Raw genomic sequence first — 20416 nt, 5'->3', positions numbered from 1 at the left:
AGCCATGATCCAAAACTGTTTACAGCAGAAACAGCTTGAGACTAATGTTACATTTATAAGCTTACAAAAATCCACCAAAATGTTCAAAAATAGAAAAAAAGTCTAAGATTCACAAAAGTATCAAGAATGTATCACAAAGTAAGCACCCCACAAGAAAGATTTTAAAGAAACTATTCTACTGTTTGTGACACAAAATTCTGAAATCCTTAGATTAGGGCAAACTTTAAAAATCATACAAATACAGGTTTAAGAATTTTATAATAAAGGATCTTAAATACTTAAGCAATAGCTTGGATAAAGTTTGAACATTAACTCTGGAATGACCATCATGAAAAAATCCAGGAGATATTGCATTTTGCCATTTTTCTGTTTTATAGCAGATTGCTACTTAAATTTTGACAAATTAAACAATATATTTTAATATTTAAGCTTTTTTGAGTTCATGAATATAGTTCTTGAATACAGGTCTACCTTACTACCTGCATTAAATGAAGTTTTGCATTTAATAAGTATTTCCTATTGAATATTTTCCCTTCTCTCCCTATTCAAAAGAAATGCTAGTAGAAGTGATATAGAGAAACACGTCTCATCAAAAAGATGAAGAAAAAAAAGAAGAAAAGAATGTCTGTGTTTGCAACAAGCTCTTAAGTCTTCATTAGTGGAAAAGTAAACAACATAGACTTTACAAAACCACTGCATGTAGATCATTTCAAGGCCCCTCAAACTCACTTTATGACAAGTCATGAATTGGGCTTTGGAAAATCTCAGGGGTGAAGGGACAATTCCCTAAGGAATTGCAAGATCTTAGACATTTCTGAAGCTGGAAGTCTGTTAATGCATGCCACGAATTTATTATTCTATTTCCAAATGGCACATTAAAACATAGAAATTCCTAGACAAACAGTTCTCTCTACCTAATATTTTATTTAGCTCTATGATTCATTTAAAACCTTTAATCACATGGTCAGGAACAATGAAGTATCAGGCCCAATACACGCTCATTTTCACAGAGAAATCCAGAAGTGTCACAGTTTTTTCCAGGAATTTGTTTCCAGGAAAAAAAAAAAAAATCATTATTTTGGTTTTAATTTTACTTTTGATGTCTTTGTTCTTATAAATAAAGTAACAATCTGGCTGCATACTGACACTGTCATTCTGTTCTTTTCCTAGGACAGATACAAATGAATTGCAAAAGTACTTTCTATTAGCAACACCAGCAGAAATAGTCATGCTGTTGTAGCAGCAGTTACACGAATCCCCCCCCCCCCCGCTAAAGACAGTAACCTTATTTAAAAGTGCCTTGTACAGAAGGTTAACTTAAACCAAGCAGAAATTATTTTTATCATTTTAAAAGTGGTCTCACCTGTTCTTCACGTTTTGGATTCTGATGTACTGCACTTAATGCATCACGAACCTGCTGAAGTTGCTCTTCTAACTGACAAATCTTTTGATCTTTTCCAAGTAACTGATCCTGAAGAGAGGCATAGCTTCGCTGCAGATGGATTTCACTTGTTTTAACAGTTTCAAAACATAAAGTCAATTCATTATAAAGCTATTGGGGAGGTAGTAAAACAAACAAACAAACAAAAAATAGGATTAGAAATAACATCAGTGAAGATAACCATATAAATAAAGGAGGAGACAAGGTATAATTTAAGTCTCTTGGCCACAAAGATCACACTCTTTTTTGGTTTTGACAATTCTTTCACACATGTTGTCCTCCTGCCTCCAGTCATGCTCTATACTTTTGAAAATAGTAACAGCACCAGTAATATGAAACTTTAAACAGAACTTAAAGAGAAGGTTTTCCAGACAAGCACCATTTGCATTAGAATCTTATCAGTTTCAACTGTTTTAATGGTGTTTATGAAGAGAGACTGGCATCTATAAACCTAAAAATCAAGATTTATTTCTTGAAGACTTTATATAAAATACAGAAAATTTTAAAATTTTAAAAAACCCTATCATTGGGAAAAATTATATACCAAAGTAGATAACTAATTATACCATTTATCATCCCTACCTTGTGTAGAATAGTTTGATCTTTTAAAAACAACACTTTTAATATAGCTTAGATAACACATACCATGAATTCAGTAATGCCCACTGCATTTTGAATAAAGTGTAAAATGGCTGTTTAAGTAAGTACCCTGTGGGAATTTTTTGACATGAGCTATGAAACCCAAAGATGTTACTAGAAACTCTTACTCTGACTGTTGTTCAACTGCTCTTGCTGAAACCAAAATATTGCACATATTCTGTATATATTCTTCTATCCCTTACGCAGGATGTATTTCATATGTACCAAGTATTTCTAGAACCACATCTAAGTAATAATTAGCAGTACATGCCATGTAATAGACAAGTACAGAGAAAATTAGTATTTCACAAGAAGAACTGAAGAACTTAACAAGTACTCCATCCCTCCATTTTTACCTTTCTTCCTCAATACAAAAGCCTGCAAACTGTTGAAAACAAAAATGTGTTATAAAAAAGTTTCAAAAATAAAACCATAGTTAAATAAACAACAGTTCAGACTTTGAAGGAAATAGTTGATTCTAAAGCTTTATTACACAAACATATTTTCTTCCATCTCTTTTCATTCCAATCCTTCATCCCTTTGACTGCACTTATTTCTCAAAATAAACAATTTTCCATCCAACTACTTAATTTAACATGAGATAATCCGTGCAAGAATGTGCTTCCTCAGTTGACAGTTCTCTTCGGAAAACTCATGTCTGCCACTAAATTCAAAAGAAACTAATTAAATATTTAAACTAGATTTTCAGAATCTACAAATAGTTTTCATATCTACAAGGAACAATGACATGCAAAAAAGTTATTTTACTCCACAGGGTCATTTTGTCAGCTTTACTTTATCTGTTACATGTGTGTCTCTTTCCTTCTGCCTTATGCCTGCTTATGTGATTTAAAAGGTCAACTCTATGGAAAAAGTATCAAAACTTGGGTTTGCAAATGGCCTGCCTACCACTTTGTGGGCATATCTGGTAACAATAAATCCCCTTCCTTTTTCCTTCCTCCCGTGGTTTTCTACTCCCATGGGCTCTCAAAATCCACTTAGGACAAAGTAAATTATTTCTTCCTTGTCTACAAAACAGATCAGAAACCATGTCTCCCAGGATTAACTGAATTCTAAGGCCATATATTTTGATAGGTTGAATGATTCTGAGTCTTAAAAGTTAAATTTGTAATTTTTAGTTATAATTTATTTATTTTTTTTTAATTTTTACATTGAAATTTTTGTACCTACTGAATCTTTTCATTTATTTAAAAAAGCTTTCATCACCTTTGAAAATTTAAGTTCAAAATTAGCCAATCACTTATGGAAAGCAGTATCACAGAGGAAAATAACTAGTTCATTTATCAAAAACATGCATTTTTAGATAATGTCCTTCCATATGAATGGAGTATCAAGACACAGTTACTTCCAGCTATAACTACATAAGCTCATTAGCTAGATCATACTGGTATGACAATTTGCTGGTTTTATGACTAACAGCACTTAAGTGGTCGTAATTATAGTATTTGAAAGGTAGCATCCTAGTAAGATGAATGGAGAACATCAAAAATATGATGCTTTTTTCTAGCTGGCAGAGATCCTTAGCAGCCACATCCCCTAATGTACCTAATGGGTATTTTTGATAGTCAGCATTTATCAGGACAAGACAAATAGCATGTCTTTTTACTTGCATAAAGTTTTCCAACCTTTCCTGCTTTGAAAACAACAGAATAAATGTTTTTCCACTATAGTCAAAACTAGCTAAAAGCTACGTGCAAGGAAAATTCATAGCATTCATCATCTTTTACACTGAGTTTTATGTAACTTTTCTAAACTTCAGTTTACTAGTTCATAGGACCGAGATTTGAAATAAGGTATTTAACATCAGAATAGTTCAAAAAGAAAAATATATCTGTACGAAAGGAGATAGTTTCATCTGCTCTTCAGAGGTTCCTGGAACAGCTTACAGATTTCCATTTGGCTCCCTAACTTTTCATTTATGGTCACGATCATTGTTCTGTGGCTCAAATACATGCTTAAAGTTTATATGGGATTTTTTCTGGTTTTCTTCTGCTCATTTTGCCCCTGGCTTAGAAAACACATCCCATTTAGTCACCCTGCAGTAAGCAATAGCTTGTGTTCCAGAATACACAGAATTGCACAACATGGTCAAATAGGTCTCCCATTAATAAAGCCAGAAACATGTGAGGAGAGACAAGATGTAAAATGAAAATCAGAAGACTAAACAGGAAAAATCCAAAAGAAAGATGAAAATACAATAAATTATTTATCTCAGAACCAGCAAGCTTTTCAGAAAATGGGAGTGAAATCTGGCCTCTACAAAAGTGAGTGTTTATACCTTACATGAATGTCAATAGGATGAGACATTTGCCCAAGAGAAATGAAAGAATTTGCAAGGAGGCAAGAGTTGTTTACAGGAGACAAAAAAGAAAATATTTAAAATAATTCTTTATACATTTTATGAAATTTGGTAGGTAGAAAAAAATGCAACAGTCAGTGACAGAAAGTTGTGTTCTGCAAAAATTATTGCACAGGCTGCATTTTGATAATCTCTTTCTGGTGCCTTGGACCCATGCTTTCTTCAACAGGCAACATCGACTGTTACAGGTAAAGGTATTTAAAAAACAAACAAATAAAAAAAGATAATAATTACCTGAAATAAGCACGCTGTAATAGATTTAGTCCATATGATGTAACAGCATTATTTATCAGTCAGGAAAGACAAGTAACTTTGCTGAGTTACAAAAAATAGTGTCCCCTCCTCTTTCCCAGCTACCCTAACAATTTCCTATATTGATTTAACTGATTTTTACCAGAAAACACTTTTTGCTGAATCTTTGAAGAGCTGCTTAAAACATGAAATTTCATTAGAATAACATGTATGCTTAATGTTATCAAGTCATCTAAAAATACCAGGCCAAAGCTAGGATATTGGATCTTCCAAAATAACTGAAAGACAGGATTCCAAAGCCTGGCCACAAGCGATAAAAACACTTAACAGTCTAATAATGTTGGGATGAGGTAAAGTATTGAGATACATTAAATATTGGTTATGAGGTTGAAGATTTGGGATAAATGGGATGCTAAATACATAATGTAGTCATTGCAAATGCAGAAGACTGAATGAAGACTGAGATGGCAGAACGTGATGACAAAATTAAGTCAAATCAGGCCAAAGAAAGCTGAGGAATTCCAATAAAACCTAACAAAATTAGATAATTAACCAATGTTATCTATTTTATTGTGCCTGTATTACCCAGAACCCAAGTGCACTTGAAAAGAATCTGCAGAAACAGCTGGTACTAAAACCAACACTCACATTATACAGGTTTGAGAGATTTACGTTAAACTAGGTTTAGACAGATCTTGTGGACTGAATGCCAATTAACAACTGGGACACATTTTCCAGCTTCTTTTAATCCAAAAGGAATTCAGTTAATGCTCTCATAGACTATTCTGTGATATCAATGAAAGTACAGATAGGGGGGACAGATGGGAGATTTCCTTCAAAAGTACACTCTTGTGAGGAACTAAAATACTAAGGTAGATGCACCCATTAAAATGCAACAGTAGCCAATTAATATACACAGAATATAAAATGAATATTCTTTTCTATTAAATGATGTTAACCTAAATGCTCACCATTAAAAAAAAGATGTGTCATTCCACAGACCAGAATAAATGAACCTAAACATACAGTAATGATATAAATGGAAAAAAAGCTAATCTAAATTAAGATACGGTAAAACTATAAGGGAAGCTATTATAGCACCATCACAGAAATTCATGTTATAAGATCATATTGTTTATGAGAATTTGAAAAGAACAAGGACAGAAACCAGCTGGAGAAGCTCCAGGATGAAACTGAATAGGCACTCCAGACATAGACAGTAAACAGCACATTCAATGCATTTAGTATTAAAATGGAAAAGCAGAGGTAGCGTAGTTTTTTAAGAAGAGACAGAGCATTAAAAAAAATTTGAAAAGGGACAAAAAAGGGACAGAAGGGATATAAGTAAGATCAGACAGTACAGGAGTAAGAGTAACTAGTACAAGCTAAAAGAGAAATGCTTTCCTCAAAGTTATGGTACTACATAATTACAAATGCTATAGCTGTTTTGGAAATGCATGCAAAATTGGATTCTTTAGCTAGATATACGCTCAAAATAACCGAAGAGACAATAAAGGAAAAAGACTTTTCGGTCCTGTTGATTCGTGTTGCCACTATGAAAGTTCAGCTCTAAAGTCCATTTACTTCAAGGAATCAAGTACATCACCTGCTTTCCCGATTGAAGAAATAAATATTTATGTTACTATTGCAGCCTTCCAGCATCCATCCATCTTATCAGTTTTGTGCAACTCCTTGTGCTGATACTGTCCTCTAATGGTGGGGCTTGGGGTGTTTTGGGTTTTTTTTGAATAGATAAAACTGACATATTTCTCTCATAAAGAGTGTACAACAGCAACTACTTCTCTGTGAAATGCTACCAAACCCCATTTAGATCTCTTTGCCTGGATGGTATACTGTCAGAGAATATTCAGTAGGCTTGTGAAGAATACCAGTCACACCTAATGCAAAAAAATTTAATAATTCATATCGCAAATGGTTAGTTTAAAATCCTCTATTGTGAGACTGATCTGATTACATGGAAAATTCAGTAGTATTTAGATCTTGTAACTCTAACTCAGATCAAAGTATTTTTTTAAAAAATATTTAAATAAGCTTAATATTAAGATTTTTCTTCCTTTCTTGATGTTTTGATCCTTTTGCACCAAGTCTCACCACTTGACATAATTTCCTTCATCTACATTTTTTACATTGTAAAAAATACTGCATCATTGCCAGAAACATTAGACGGTGATTTGCAAACATTAGTGACAAATTTTGAATTAGAGATAACTCGCCTCATTTTAAAAATATCTAAGTATTTTACAGTTCCCAATCTACAAAAAAGCGCACAGAAACTATAGCATGCATTATGAACCTCAGCACAGGATTTTTTCAAGCATGAAAATCATAGCCCTTGAATGTACCGTTTAACATCATCCCAAGAGCGCCGTACCTCTACACAGGATTTCTTCATCTTTATTCTATGGGCATGTCTGATGTCAAAGTCTACCTGATATTGTGTGACTGACTGTATTGGTATTTGGTGTAGAAGAAATAAATAGAATAAATAGAATAACTTAATTAACATACTTCCCAACAACAGAAAAGAGTATCAGAGCATGAACTATAGCACAAGATCACACAAGCAAATTGGACTAAAAAAATAATGATTCACTTTACTGACTTTGACTTTGGTATATTTGACCGGACAGTTAATGCCTCTCAGCTCTTATCTTGTGTGAGAGAACACATGTATCTTTTCCCAATTTGAGGAAGAAGTTGCATTATTACTACTGTTTATAGATTTACGTGGTCTTAGTTTTTATTTTGTGAATTTAAACCTACTTGCATAAAAATATAATAATCCTAAGTGTGGTTGCTGCAGTCCCCCAGAAGACTAGAAATGGTGAAATTCAACCTTAAAAAGGACAGTAACTTATTTTGATTATGATTTCTCACACTTGAAGGAAGGTAATCTCTCTCCATACAGTTACACTATGAGAAGAACTGGCAAGGCAACTTCAGACACAAAATTAATCAAATCATATGAAAATGTATCTGATGCTATCCTATTTTCCATCTACTTCCTTGTGTGCTTGATGCATATTTCTGCAATGCCTCATAATGCGCAACTATCACCGTGCTTTCTAATCCTGCCAAAAATCTAGCTATTGAGCAACAGTCCTCTTCATCACAGACATCTACTGTATCACTATCCACCATACCCTGTATTTGCTGCTTCAGGAGCAAAACTGAGTTCCAGGACAGAAATCTGATTTCCTATTTAATATCAAAGAATGGTATTTCTGTCTGACTAATAAGGCCTTCCATTACCAGATTTCTAATCAGTATGATTAACATGGACTCTAAAGGCAACATCAGACCAAAGGGAAGTACTGCATTATGAAAACAAAGGCCCTAACTTGTAAATTTAAGAAAACTGTGGTAAGCTGGCTAAGGAGTTCAGAATCTTTTCTTGTCTTATTATCCCTAGTATTGATTGAAGTCTCTCCACCTTGAAATTGCTGGTGAGGACAAATCTATTGAGTCTCATTAAATCCAGCAAAGGAATGAAGTCCCCTGAGTATTTGGGACCACTAAAACAGATGCTACACATTTTAGAAAAATATTCCCTATCCTTTAGGATGAGAACTGTAGCTCCAATATGAAATAGATATCTATTTGTTTCCATAAATGGTCTAACCTAAACGAGTTATTGTAGAATACAGCATCCTTAAAATTTGCATGAACAAAGAAGAAGAATAAAGGAAAAAGTAGGAGTATGTCAGTAAGTCAGTACAACTTGTTAAAACAGATTACACAACTTCACATGTGTACCCCGCCCACTATAGCTGGACTGGGAAAAGAATTCGTGGTCCTCAACAGATTTACACATAACTCAGTGAAGGTTCATGACCTTTATCTGGTTTATCAGAAATGCAATTTACTTTACTCAGCCAACTGTTTCCTACTATACATTAACATCAGCGTAAAGAGCAGTTCTTCCTAAATGGTAGACTGTTAAGATGAACTTGGAATACGTCAGCCAATCACATCGCCTGAGCTACAGCATACAGTGCCTATCTGACCACTAACAAAGAGGTCATTGATCTTCCTGTAAGGGACAATATATCATAGGATGTACACGCTGATAGGCTCAATGACATTTGGAGCAATAGGAAAATATTCCTTTGTGAATATGTCTGTGGAATAGCTGACACATCCTTATCTAGCTATTGCAGCCAGCATATTATTAACGTATGGGAGACAAACAGAATGCACACGTGTCTGGAATAGTTTGCCTTCCTGTTTCAAGGAAAATATAGGTGTTTGTATTATTTTATGGTTGCTGAGTTTTCCAAAGGTCTACTGTGACTTCAGCAGGACTGTGCCTCTTATGATTTGGAAACTATGTTACTTCAAAGCAGTTAGAGTGGACATTTTATGCAGTTTACTAATCAAAGTACAGAACAGGAGGTCATGACATTGGGAAAAACTTGTCCCTTTCCCCCGCTAAAGTTAAGTTCTCTCACACATATAAGATGATCCATTGCATTTTGACTTGCAAAACAACTCCTTTTCTGCATATTTTTACAAAGACCAAAAGGAGCAGATTGTTTCCAGGAGCATTGGATGTTTTGACCGAGAGAAATACCAAAAGATAGCTTATCAATTCCACACTAGTCATTTTGTCAGAATAGACGGGTTGTCTTTAGGTGTTTTAAAATGCAAACATTAGTCCTCCATGTTGAAAAAATGCTGAATTTAGCACCTCCAAAAGAACACATTCTAGGGCCATCTGTGAGTTGAAGTATATGGCAGGTATCAAAAAAGGGCTTATCCTCAAAAGTACAGCATCTTTGTTCTTGTTGTGCCATCAGGTAAGCTGTCATGGTAGGTTTTATCTCCTGCTAGGAAAGACTGAGAAATTTTAACTAGTTTTCTGAAGCAGCCATGAATTTTGGGCCAAACCTAATTTACAAGAGGCCTGCCATTATAGCTATATAACTACAGGTATACCCACCCATTTTTTCTAATATTTAAGTAGCTTATACTATCAAAAAGTATTTTTCATAGGAGAAGTTAAACTCTTCCCAAACTGAAATAAGCCATACTGGCAAATCCACTATTATACAGTACAAATTTACCTATAGGGACAGTTTTATCATGCCATAGAAAAGTCTCACCATATTTTAATTGGATTTTCTTTCATATTTTGTAGAACTAGTCTTAGAGAAATACTGTCTTAGAAACATTGATGAAGAAGAGGGCTACCTCCGTTGAGTCTTTTTTTTTTTTTCTGAGTGACTCTTCAAAGGATCCATTTTAACAGCTGTAGAAGCACTGACTAGAGGACGAAAAAAGAAGGAAGCAGCAATGCCTGATACTTACATTCGGTACGAGTTTTTGATTATTTTAAAAGATTTTTCTGTAATTTACTTTGTCTTGCCCTAGACAGATGAACTCCCCTGCTTTCTGCATGTTCTGCACAACTTTGATGGAAGTCCACCTGTTGCTAGCTGGGCTACTGTCACAGTAAATAAAAGAATAAAAGACTTAATGTCTAGAAGAGAACATACAGTGTATGTCTATGATGTACTGGTGCATAGGTACACAAGAATACGCTGAGCATTAAATGATATCATATGTTCAGCAGGCATACCCTTAAAAATCCAGTACTGATTTTTGCTTGATTTAGGCCCAGCTTCACAATTTTATTACAAACTACATACTCTAGGCAGAGTGATAAAATGGAATGCCTGTTTTTTGAAAAGGTACTGACAGTACACAATTTGAGAAAACATCCCACAATTGGTAGAAGGTATGTGAAAGCTGGATATACCTATACCTTCTTCCTTCTCAATATTTCTAAAAAGGAAAGAAACCTATCTTCTTTATTTCATACAGACCGAAAACCATATCTCTATTATAAGCTACCATCAAAAAGAGAAATTGAGTAGTGCACGTGACATTTCTTCAGGACTATCACTATTCCTAGCATTCATCAAAATACAAAATCTGTTCTATAAATATATATAAAGAGAGAGAGAGAGAGAGAGAGTTACAAATTTTTGAATGTTATCCATCTAAAAAGCTATTACAGTAACAGTTTTTTCAATTAATTTTGCTACAGGAGATTTTGCATCTGGGTTGAATAAAACAAAAAAAACTTTAAACTGGAAAGACTGTTTAAGATTTACAGAAATACATGATTTACAAATAAAAGGAATTTCAAAATCTAATCATAATCGAATTGCAGAATTTAATGATTGAAACCTCTAGAAGAGGAAGAAGAAAAACACAGAAAACACAAATTACATAAAGAAGTTGTTATGCTTGGCAATTCACTCCTATTTTTCTTCAAATGCAAGTAAATCTTACTTTTTAAAGGCTGATTAATTCAACATAAGCAAGAGGCCACATATGCTGGGACGTAATTAGGGCAGAAAAGCCCTGATACTCTACCAAACAGATTTTGGTAACAACATGGATCTCTGAAAGGATGCAACACCACACAGTGCTTTGATTATTCTGCCCATTGATATGGGGCAGATAGATATTAAAATTAACTTTGTGATCATAAAAGACACAGACATACTTTTTGATATGACATTGTTTCAGCTGTATGGGCATGTTCTTGATCTTTCAGAACTTTTTGTGCATCTGTACTGAGCGCCTGAAGCTGCTGGATCAGCTCAGCCTGCTGTGCTGTATGCTCAGTGTTTTGTCTGTAAAGGTTCTGCAGCTCCAGTAACTCCTTCCTGTACAAAGCAAGCAATAAAGAGAAATTAAGAAAAGAACAATGATGACCTGAGTTAAACAATTGTGTTCAGATAATTTTATTCTACATAATGAGCCTCCTATATTTACTTATTTTTCTATTAATTGCCTTATAAACACTAGAAGTTACGTATATAATATTTATTGTATACTTTTGAAAAAAAATCTACAAAACATGTTTCAAAACAGAATGTCTTTCAATTTTCCTTTAATGCTCTGACCACTCTAAAATAGATTTGCATTACTGCATTGACACTTTCTAATCAATATTCAGTTACATGTCAAAATGTAAAATATTTAGAACACAGGACTGTAAGGCAAGTTTAATTTTTTTTTAAACTAGAAATATCACAATAAATATAAAGGTTTTCCTTAACTTGTATAATATGTGTAATGTTATTCTCTTTTCTAAAATGGATCTGGTATTTGGATACGTGAAGTATGCCTTCTGATAACTTACCAAAGGACATTCTGTCTGTGGGTATAGCATACCTCAATAACTACAAGGCAGGTGAGGAGACTTTGATTTGTATTACATAACATGATACAGCAAAATAAGATTCATAAACTGTATAAGTTAGAATTGTGTTGTAATGAAATCTGAGGATGGACCTAGCATAATCAGGCTGCTTGAGAATTTGACTCTACTTCTAATAGATAATAGAAACTAAGGCAGAAATTAACTCTTAGTTATGTTAAACCATTATTAAAAACTTCAAATATTTGCTGTAACACATTTCAGTTGACTCCATTAATACTTTTTTAACATATTTTCTACTTAATTCGCTGTTTAATTCACAAGCACATTTCAAACTAGTGCTAAGTACAGATAGTGAAATTTACATCTGTCACTCCAACTCATTTACTTGGTGACCACCAGCAATCACACGACTTCTCTGTGCCTATAATTATCATTAACAACAAGAGTTACCGTTACATTTTTATAATACTGCTGAAAATGTCCAGAGAAAAAATAGTGCATAAAAGGTAAGCAGTAATATCAACTTTGGTGTTTTTTCCTGAGAAATTGAAGAATGATGAGGAAAACATTTCAAGAGAACTTTCCAAAAATACTGATATTAGAGGGAAAAGAATATTTCTTAAGACTTGTCCCACTATTTAATTTATCCACTATTCACTCAATAGTACAATAGCTGAGTAATTATATAAAAATTGAAATGACATGTACCACAATGCCACAGTCAGAGAACTTAATGGTAGGAAAAAAGACATTTTAAAATAAGTCTGGTAATAGCCCAATATTGAAGAACACTTAAGGACAGGCTTCCTTTACAGTATTTAAGTCCCACTGTTTTCAATAAGATGTAAAATAGCACCTCAAAATTTAGCAAGGGTAGAGCTGCAGTAAGAAGAACTTTTTATGTAGCAAAAAAAAAAGTACAACTTCAGCATAGACTTCATATGTACTAATTTAATTCTGATCAGAAGCAAAGCAACAGGAATGAGGACACAGCGACACATTAACACTTTCCAACACCATGCACAGCAGGCTTCCAATCCAGCACTTCAGTTCTATCTCCCTGATTGTCACTAAACACCAGAAAATGACACATTTACACTGTGTTAAAACCCAGATTAAAGAAATCTAGCAGTTTCTCTAGCCACACTTTCATTTTATTGTAGAAGAGGAAAAAATAGGGTAATGTTGAACCCTCAGATACTGTTTGAAACGTTGGTAATAACTGCTACCAAGAACACTTTTCATGTTAAAGCTTTTTAATTTATATGCAAACATCAATGCAGGTATTGCCTGTAGGTGTCTCAGGTGTTACCTGAGACTGCACAATATTGTGTGTTCTCTAATGTACCACCCACAAAGTTTACTAAGATCAATAGGAATCCTTCTGTTGACTTCATCAAGCTTTGAGTCATACTCTGAAGTGGGGACCAAACCTTGCAACCATCCAAAAACTGCAGCAGTAGAATGCAGCTACTTTACTCATGCTAAACGTTCAACGTGAGCTTAAGCATTTCTAAAAGTAAGAAAACCCAGATACAGCAGCATGTTTTAAAATGAAACTGCACTTCATCTCTTCATACATATCTCCTAACTTGCTGTATTTTTTGCTTTGAATAACATGATATACAAAGCAAAAGTTGCAATCAGGAAAATTCTAGAAACACAAAAACACACAATTCCTGAAAGAAAAATTCTGTATTCAGCTTAGTTGTACATTATGACTATTTTTATCCTGTTCAGTGAATGAAATACTATTTTTACATTGTAATTCTGCAATGGGAGCTTTCTTTTACTTCATTTTTATACAGGAATCAGGAAATGATGCTCAATTTCAGCAGTGATCATTAAGCATCAATAGCACAATGCAAATAGACTTGCAGAATAAAACATCCGACAACCTGATGACGAGAACTTTAAACCAGGAACAACAGTGGAGGGAGATGATGACCAACAATCAAGCGTGGAAGTTGTGGACTAGCTTGACAAGCAAAGGATGAAGAGTGATGTGGATGGGAGAAACCTCAAGATCAATTGAGCAGGGCCCAAGGAGGACCACCTCAAGTGCATGCAAAGAAATAAGGGGGAGACAACAAGACAGCATCACGGGCGAAGCTCACAGGCTTCTGGTAAAGGAGCACAACTTGATGCCCATCTTAAGTGTCTGTACACTCACGCACACAGCACAGGGAGCAAACAGAAGCTGGTGGGCTACAACTCATGGAAACCATGGAGACATGATAGAATAGCTCATGCCACTGGATTGCTGCAATGGATGGATATAGGCTCTTCAGGAAAGACAAAGCAGAACAGTGAGGAGTTGCCCTCTACATGAGAGAGCAGCAGGAATGCCTGGAGCTCTGCCTGTGGAAGATGAGGGGCCAGCTGAGAGCTTGTGGGTCAGGATTAGCAGGAAGTCCAACATGGGTGAGTGTGGTGGGTGTCAGCTATATACCACCTGATCAGGAAGAACAAGCAGATGAGGCATTCTTTAGACAACTAGAAGAAACCTCACATTCACAGGCCCTGGTCCTCATGGCCAACTTGAGTTCCCTGTTATCTGCTGGAAGGACAAAACAGCAGGGCACAAGCAATCCAGGAGCTTTCTGGAGTGCATTTATGACAACTTCCTAACACAGGTGATCAAGGAGCTGAAAAAGAGAGGTGCTCTGCTGGACCTCATGCTTACAGCCAAGGAAGGACTGGTCGGGGATATGAAGGCTGGAGAAAGCCTTGGCTGCAGTGACCATGAGATGATGGAGTTCAGAATTGTGAGAGGAAGGAACAAGGCAAATAGCAAGCTCACAACCCCAGACTTCAGGAGAGTAGACTATAGTGTGTTCAGGGACCTGCTTGGAAGAGTCTCATGGCATACAGCTCTTGAGGGAAGATGGGTACTGAAGAGCTCATTGATTTTCAACAATCGCCTCCTCCAATCTCAAAAATGGTCTATCCTGCTGAAAGGGAGGTCAAATAAAGGTGGCAGAAGGCCTGCCTGGATGTACAAGGAGCTCCTGACTAAACCTCAAATTTAAAAAGGAAGCATACAAGAGGCGGAAGCAGGAACAGGTGACTCAGGAGGAACGTACAGACATCGTCCAAGCATGTAAGGGGGCAGGGGGCTTAGAAAGGACAAAGCCCATCTGGTGTTGAATTTGGTGAGGGGAAGGGCAACGAGAAGGGCTCCTACAAATACAGCAGCAGCAAAAGGAAGACTAGGGAAAATGTGGGTCTGCTGTTGAATGTGGCAGGGGAGTTAGTGACAAAGGACACAGAAAAGGTGGAGGTGTTCACACAATCACAGAATGGTTGAGTTTGGAAAGGACGTTTGGAGAACATCTAGTCCAACTCCCCTGCTCAGGAGTTTTGATCAGACTATATGAGGGTGTGTACATACATACATGCAGCATATAGACACAAATATAAGCACATATTGAAAGAAATGTTGCAATATACTAGGCACAGTAAACAAACACAAATGTAAGAAAAAAGTCATCATCAGGAGCATTGTAAGAAAAAGAAAAAGAAAAATCTCTCAGCTAAGCACCAAAATCAAAAGACCTGCTAGGTCTACTTTTTTCTTTCTTCCCCTTCCCCTCCGTCCCAGTAAACAAACATACCATGATACACTCAGAGGTAAATTCTGCCCTGATTTCCACTCCATTTGGCACTGAAGCTACTGGATATCACTGAGGAAAAAAAAGTTCTGTGATCTAACACTTCAATACCTATACAGAGCTACAAATACTCTGGTTTTGCTCAAGTGAAAATAGAAGAATAGAACTAAATCATTTTAGCCATAAAAGTAAGGTTACAATAACAGTGTATTTGGCTTTAAACATTACAAGTATTTTTTTTTAATTACTTCCTCATGACCATTTTGGAATTACAGGAAAACCTGAACTTCTTTTAATCAGGAACAAACACGGAAATCTGATCACATACACACCAAGAGAATTCTGGCTGCTGATCTAAAGTTAAACCAGTGGGGGTTTTTGTTTGTTTGTTTGTTTTTACACGCAAATTTCTAAAAGAAGAATTATTAACTGACCTTGTACAATGTTGCTGAGGAAAGGTGAAACTGAACAAATAACTTTTTAATTTAAGAAAAATTAAAAATGGGTAACCATAAGGATATCAGTATTATTTGGCTGCTGAATACAAAACAAATCAACAGACATAGAAATAATAAAACATTGTCAGAAAAAATAAAAGGCATGACATTCACTGGAGTTTCCTAAAACTAATTCTAGGAAAGACCAGTATCAAAAATACTCCCTTACCCTTCAAGTTTATGATGCTTATATACACAACTCAAAATAATTTATTAAGCATACTCCAAAATCTTTTGAACTAGCTACATCTCTATCTTTTCTGGCTATTGCTTTTTATAACTTTGTGAAAAACTTGGAAGAATGGGAGGGGAAGAAAAAAAGTCAATGAGAAAGGAAGGAATAATGTGGATCCTAATTAGTTTAGTCCAGAAGGAACTGCTTACCAGTATGAACTTGGAGATAATATCTGAACAAGTTAGATGCTACTAATGAAATATAGACCCTCATTCAAGTCTGGAACTCAGAAATCCAGCACATTTTAAATATTTTAAATACTATAGCAACTAGGTGCCAGCAAATATATCTATATAAAAACAGCCAAGATGTCACAACGCTAAAGCAAAGCCGTAAATAAACCTGTTCTGAAATTGTTTTTAAATACCTAATTTGGTTTTGCAGAAGACCATTCCAGATTAAAATCTTACTGTGAACTCCTGTACAAAGAATTGTTGTACAAATAGAACACAAGGACATTCCTAGGAGAAGCTTTCAAACTAAATTGTAACAAACTATCTAATGACTCACCACCACTGCAATTATACACACTGGAATGCATTTAACCTAGATTAGAAGGAAAAATATGAAAGATTTCCATGGTTGACCAGATTCAAGCAATAATTTTCACTTGGGAAGACCAGATTTGTCAACAGCATGTATGCCCAAAACATTCTTTTAAAACCTATTTTACATCATGTTTTAATTGATATACAAAAAAGCCCTTTGGATTAACCCAAAAAAGCTTTTCTGGGTAAGTGTGAATTACATACATATTAAACCACACACAGCTGGATTCATATTTTCCTCTGTCACGCTTAGAAGAGTTCTGTAAAACAGGACAACACAAGTCCTCCGGAGCTAGAAAGAGCTATATAGATTGGACCTCCTGCAACTAGCTGGGACCATGAATAGGGACATCCTTACTACTACCAAGGCACGGAGAAGTCAAATACTAAATAAGACTTATCATTAGCTGTTACTTATTCTTCTTGTTTTCAAATTATTTGTCAAATCTGAATTTCACTGATCTTTAATGCTCACTCAACCTGCATCTAAACTCAGCTGTTTGGCTGCTTTCCAGTGTACTTCCATTTAAATATTTGACATGATTACAGAGAACTCAGGAGGAGCCTGAACTAACTGAAAGAAGATGCTGAGGTAGAGCCTACCTCTCACAGTAGAGGGATGAGTACTTAACACCTTGATAGGATTACTTTTCAGTCCATGTTAGTAACTAAACTGCAAAAAAAAATTTTTTTAACAGATTAATTGCTGGGGAAAAATTAGTATCATATTTCAGAAACCTTTAAAAGGGATGTGAAGGTGTCACGCTGATAGAGCCATCTAGTCATGAATGGGGTCTGCACAATAAGAAACCATATCACAGAATCGTTGGGGTTGGAAGGCACCTCTGGAGATCATTTGGTCCAACCCCAGCAGGGTCAACTAGAGTACGCTGCCCAGGGCTGTGTCCAGTTAGATTTGAATATCTCCAAGGATGGAGACTCCACAACCTCCCTAGGCAACCCATTCCCATGTTTGGCCACCCTCACAGAGAAAAAGCATCAATCAGTGGTGTCATACACCATTTTAGAGAATTTATTTTCCATGCCTAAGAGACAGGCAGAAGCCTGTGACAGACTTTTACAGACACTGGTGCTACTTTCCAAAACACCTACTGTTCTGTGGGACAAGAGTTAGAGCAGAATTGAGTACTTCTCCAAAATTTTAGTCCTTGTTAATTTGCTGTAACAGACTGGCACTTAGAGAAAATAGTTCTCTTAGTGACTACAGACATAGTTACTGTTTAACTAAACAAAATTCTTGCTAAGAAACTATCAGATTTGCAAAACAGAGCAAGAAGTTACATCACAAGGAACAGAGCAACAGACAGTATGCACCTAGACCTTTAGAGAGTTTATTTTCCAATTGGACTGAGAATCTACTGTAAGAATTCCAGACAGTATTTTTGAGTTATATACATGTCCACTGAAAGAGAAAATGCTTCTGTTTTCCTGTCTGCCTATACTGTATATGAAATAAGGTATCAAGTGAAAGAAGCCAGATTCCTTCATTTCTTCCTCCAGAGCACATTCCTAATAATTATTAGGGTGTACCGTGTTTAGAGTATTAGACTGTTTAGTATTAGAGTGTGGTCTGCTGTCAAAAAAAAGGGGGGGGGGGAAGGGACAGGGGACAGAGAGATTTGGTAATCAGAGCAGGTTATCATTTTTAGCTGCAAAAGCTTGAAGTGGATGATGGGAAAGTGGAGATAGTAAGGGAGAGGGGGTATTTTCTGTACTACTTGTAGAAGAATTTTCTAGCAGAATAGAAGTAAAAATGAATATTTGATGTAACATTTTCGTAAGACAAAGTTTTAACCAAGGCTAACTGAACACCTTTTTATCAGTTAAAAAAAAAACCTGCAATCATAATGCCAATACAGATCCAAGACTTTAATTATTTTGACTTTTCTAAATTAAGAACCAAAAGAAAACCAGTCTTATCTATGTACTGATACACCTATGCATTCATATATGATATATTTTCATTTTCACACCTTAGGATGTGGAAAAATTCCAGTAATCTGTTCCACAAAAACACAAAATATTTTAAATTCTTAGTTTGTAAATTGTTGACACTGCTGTCTGAAACCAAGTTCTACATCATATGATCAATTTGGCATAAGCCTTTTTTTATATTGGAAAAATCAACAAGGAACTTGTAGCCAAAGACGGTTCATAAAGATAGATTAGTAGACACTGAATGATGATTAGACTGATTAAAATATACTTGTTGTATTTTTTATATATATATATATATATATATATATATATATACACACACACACACACGTGTGTGTGTGTGTGTGTGTGTCATGTACCACTGATGTGGAAAAAATACTATTAGTCATCATGATACCAGTTTAATATCTAGAAACAAAAAGACTTGAGCACACAGCAAAACACATATTGATCTGTTTGTTGAAGTTTAACTTTTTCCATTAATTTGGAAGGTTGCCTGTATGGAGGAGCAAACAGAAAGAGTTCAGACACTTCAGAATAAGTGTGTTATATAACTTTGTTACCTCCACTTCAGACACTATTTTTAAAAAGGTACTTTTTTTACTTACACATTTAAACAAGATCAACTGTGACAAATCCTAAGAGGTTGCTTTGCAGTCGTTAGCAAACAATGCATTTCAAGAAATTTTACGTTCATTAATTTGGCCAACTCAGTCTGTAATATCATAAACTGCAACTAGTAAATAATAACTTTGTAAACCTTGATTAATTGACTTTAAAAATGCCCTCTTCCTCCTCCCGAGACCTCTCACAGACATGTATTACTGAGAATCATTTCAGAAGATAAAGCTTACTGGTCTGCTGATGAATTTTACAATTCCAACAACTGTTTCTCTTCATAAAATATTCAGTTAAACTATGTCTATTTTTATTGACATATAAGATCCCAAATATTATAGGTTTTAAAAATAAAAATAACTAGATATCATTTTTCCAGTAAAGATTTCAACAAATACTAGGAAGACTAAACAGGTCAGAGGTATCACAAAGATCATATATTTAGTTTTTTCTCAAAAAGAGAAATAAAAAAAGACTTCTATTATATTCTTACGTTCGACTGCAACATCATCCCAACAGCAGCTCTTCAAACACAAGCACATTTTGAGGAAAGGAACATTATTTGTGTAACACAGGAGTGATACACACTATATACAGCTCCAGAATTATATAAATAAGAAGTGAAGACTAGCCAATTTCCACTTGAAGTCACTGATTGTCTTCTGCCGTTATTGTCATTTTGATGACTTCAGAAGTCTAGTCAATTCATATAATGCATTCCATCCTTCATTTCTTTTTACAATCACATAATCACTGAGGTTGGAAGGGACCTCTGGAGATGATCTAGTCCAACCCCCCTGCTCAAGCAGGGTCACCTAGAGCACGTTGCACAGGATCGCGTCCAGGCGGCTTTTGAATATCTCCAGAGAAGAAGACTCCACCACCTCTCTGGGCAACCTGTTCCAGTGCTCTGTCACCCTCACAGTGAAAAAGTTTTTCCTCATGAATGTATCTGTTCTTCCCAGTAAACACATCTCGAGAGTTACTGGGAGGTAAAAGCATGCAAGTTTTAGTTTGGTCCACTGTTACTGA

General features: G+C 35.3%; 1 protein-coding gene across 1 annotated transcript in view; it reads right to left on the bottom strand.

Annotated features, from left to right (window-relative positions):
* Positions 1–20416, bottom strand: part of CNTLN (centlein) — a 201251-nt gene that overhangs the window by 124498 nt on the left and 56337 nt on the right. The window contains exons 7-8 of the mRNA XM_067316035.1: positions 11251–11409; positions 1364–1552 (exon numbers count right to left, since the gene is read on the bottom strand). Coding sequence (XP_067172136.1) covers positions 1364–1552; positions 11251–11409 — 348 coding nt within the window. The remainder of the gene's footprint in view (positions 1–1363; positions 1553–11250; positions 11410–20416) is intronic.

The sequence above is a fragment of the Apteryx mantelli genome, chromosome Z, assembly GCF_036417845.1.
Source record: "Apteryx mantelli isolate bAptMan1 chromosome Z, bAptMan1.hap1, whole genome shotgun sequence".
In the NCBI taxonomy this organism is placed as follows: Eukaryota; Metazoa; Chordata; class Aves; order Apterygiformes; family Apterygidae; genus Apteryx; species Apteryx mantelli.
Note: the sequence above shows the minus strand (reverse complement) of the source record. Positions and strands in the feature narration are given on the sequence as shown.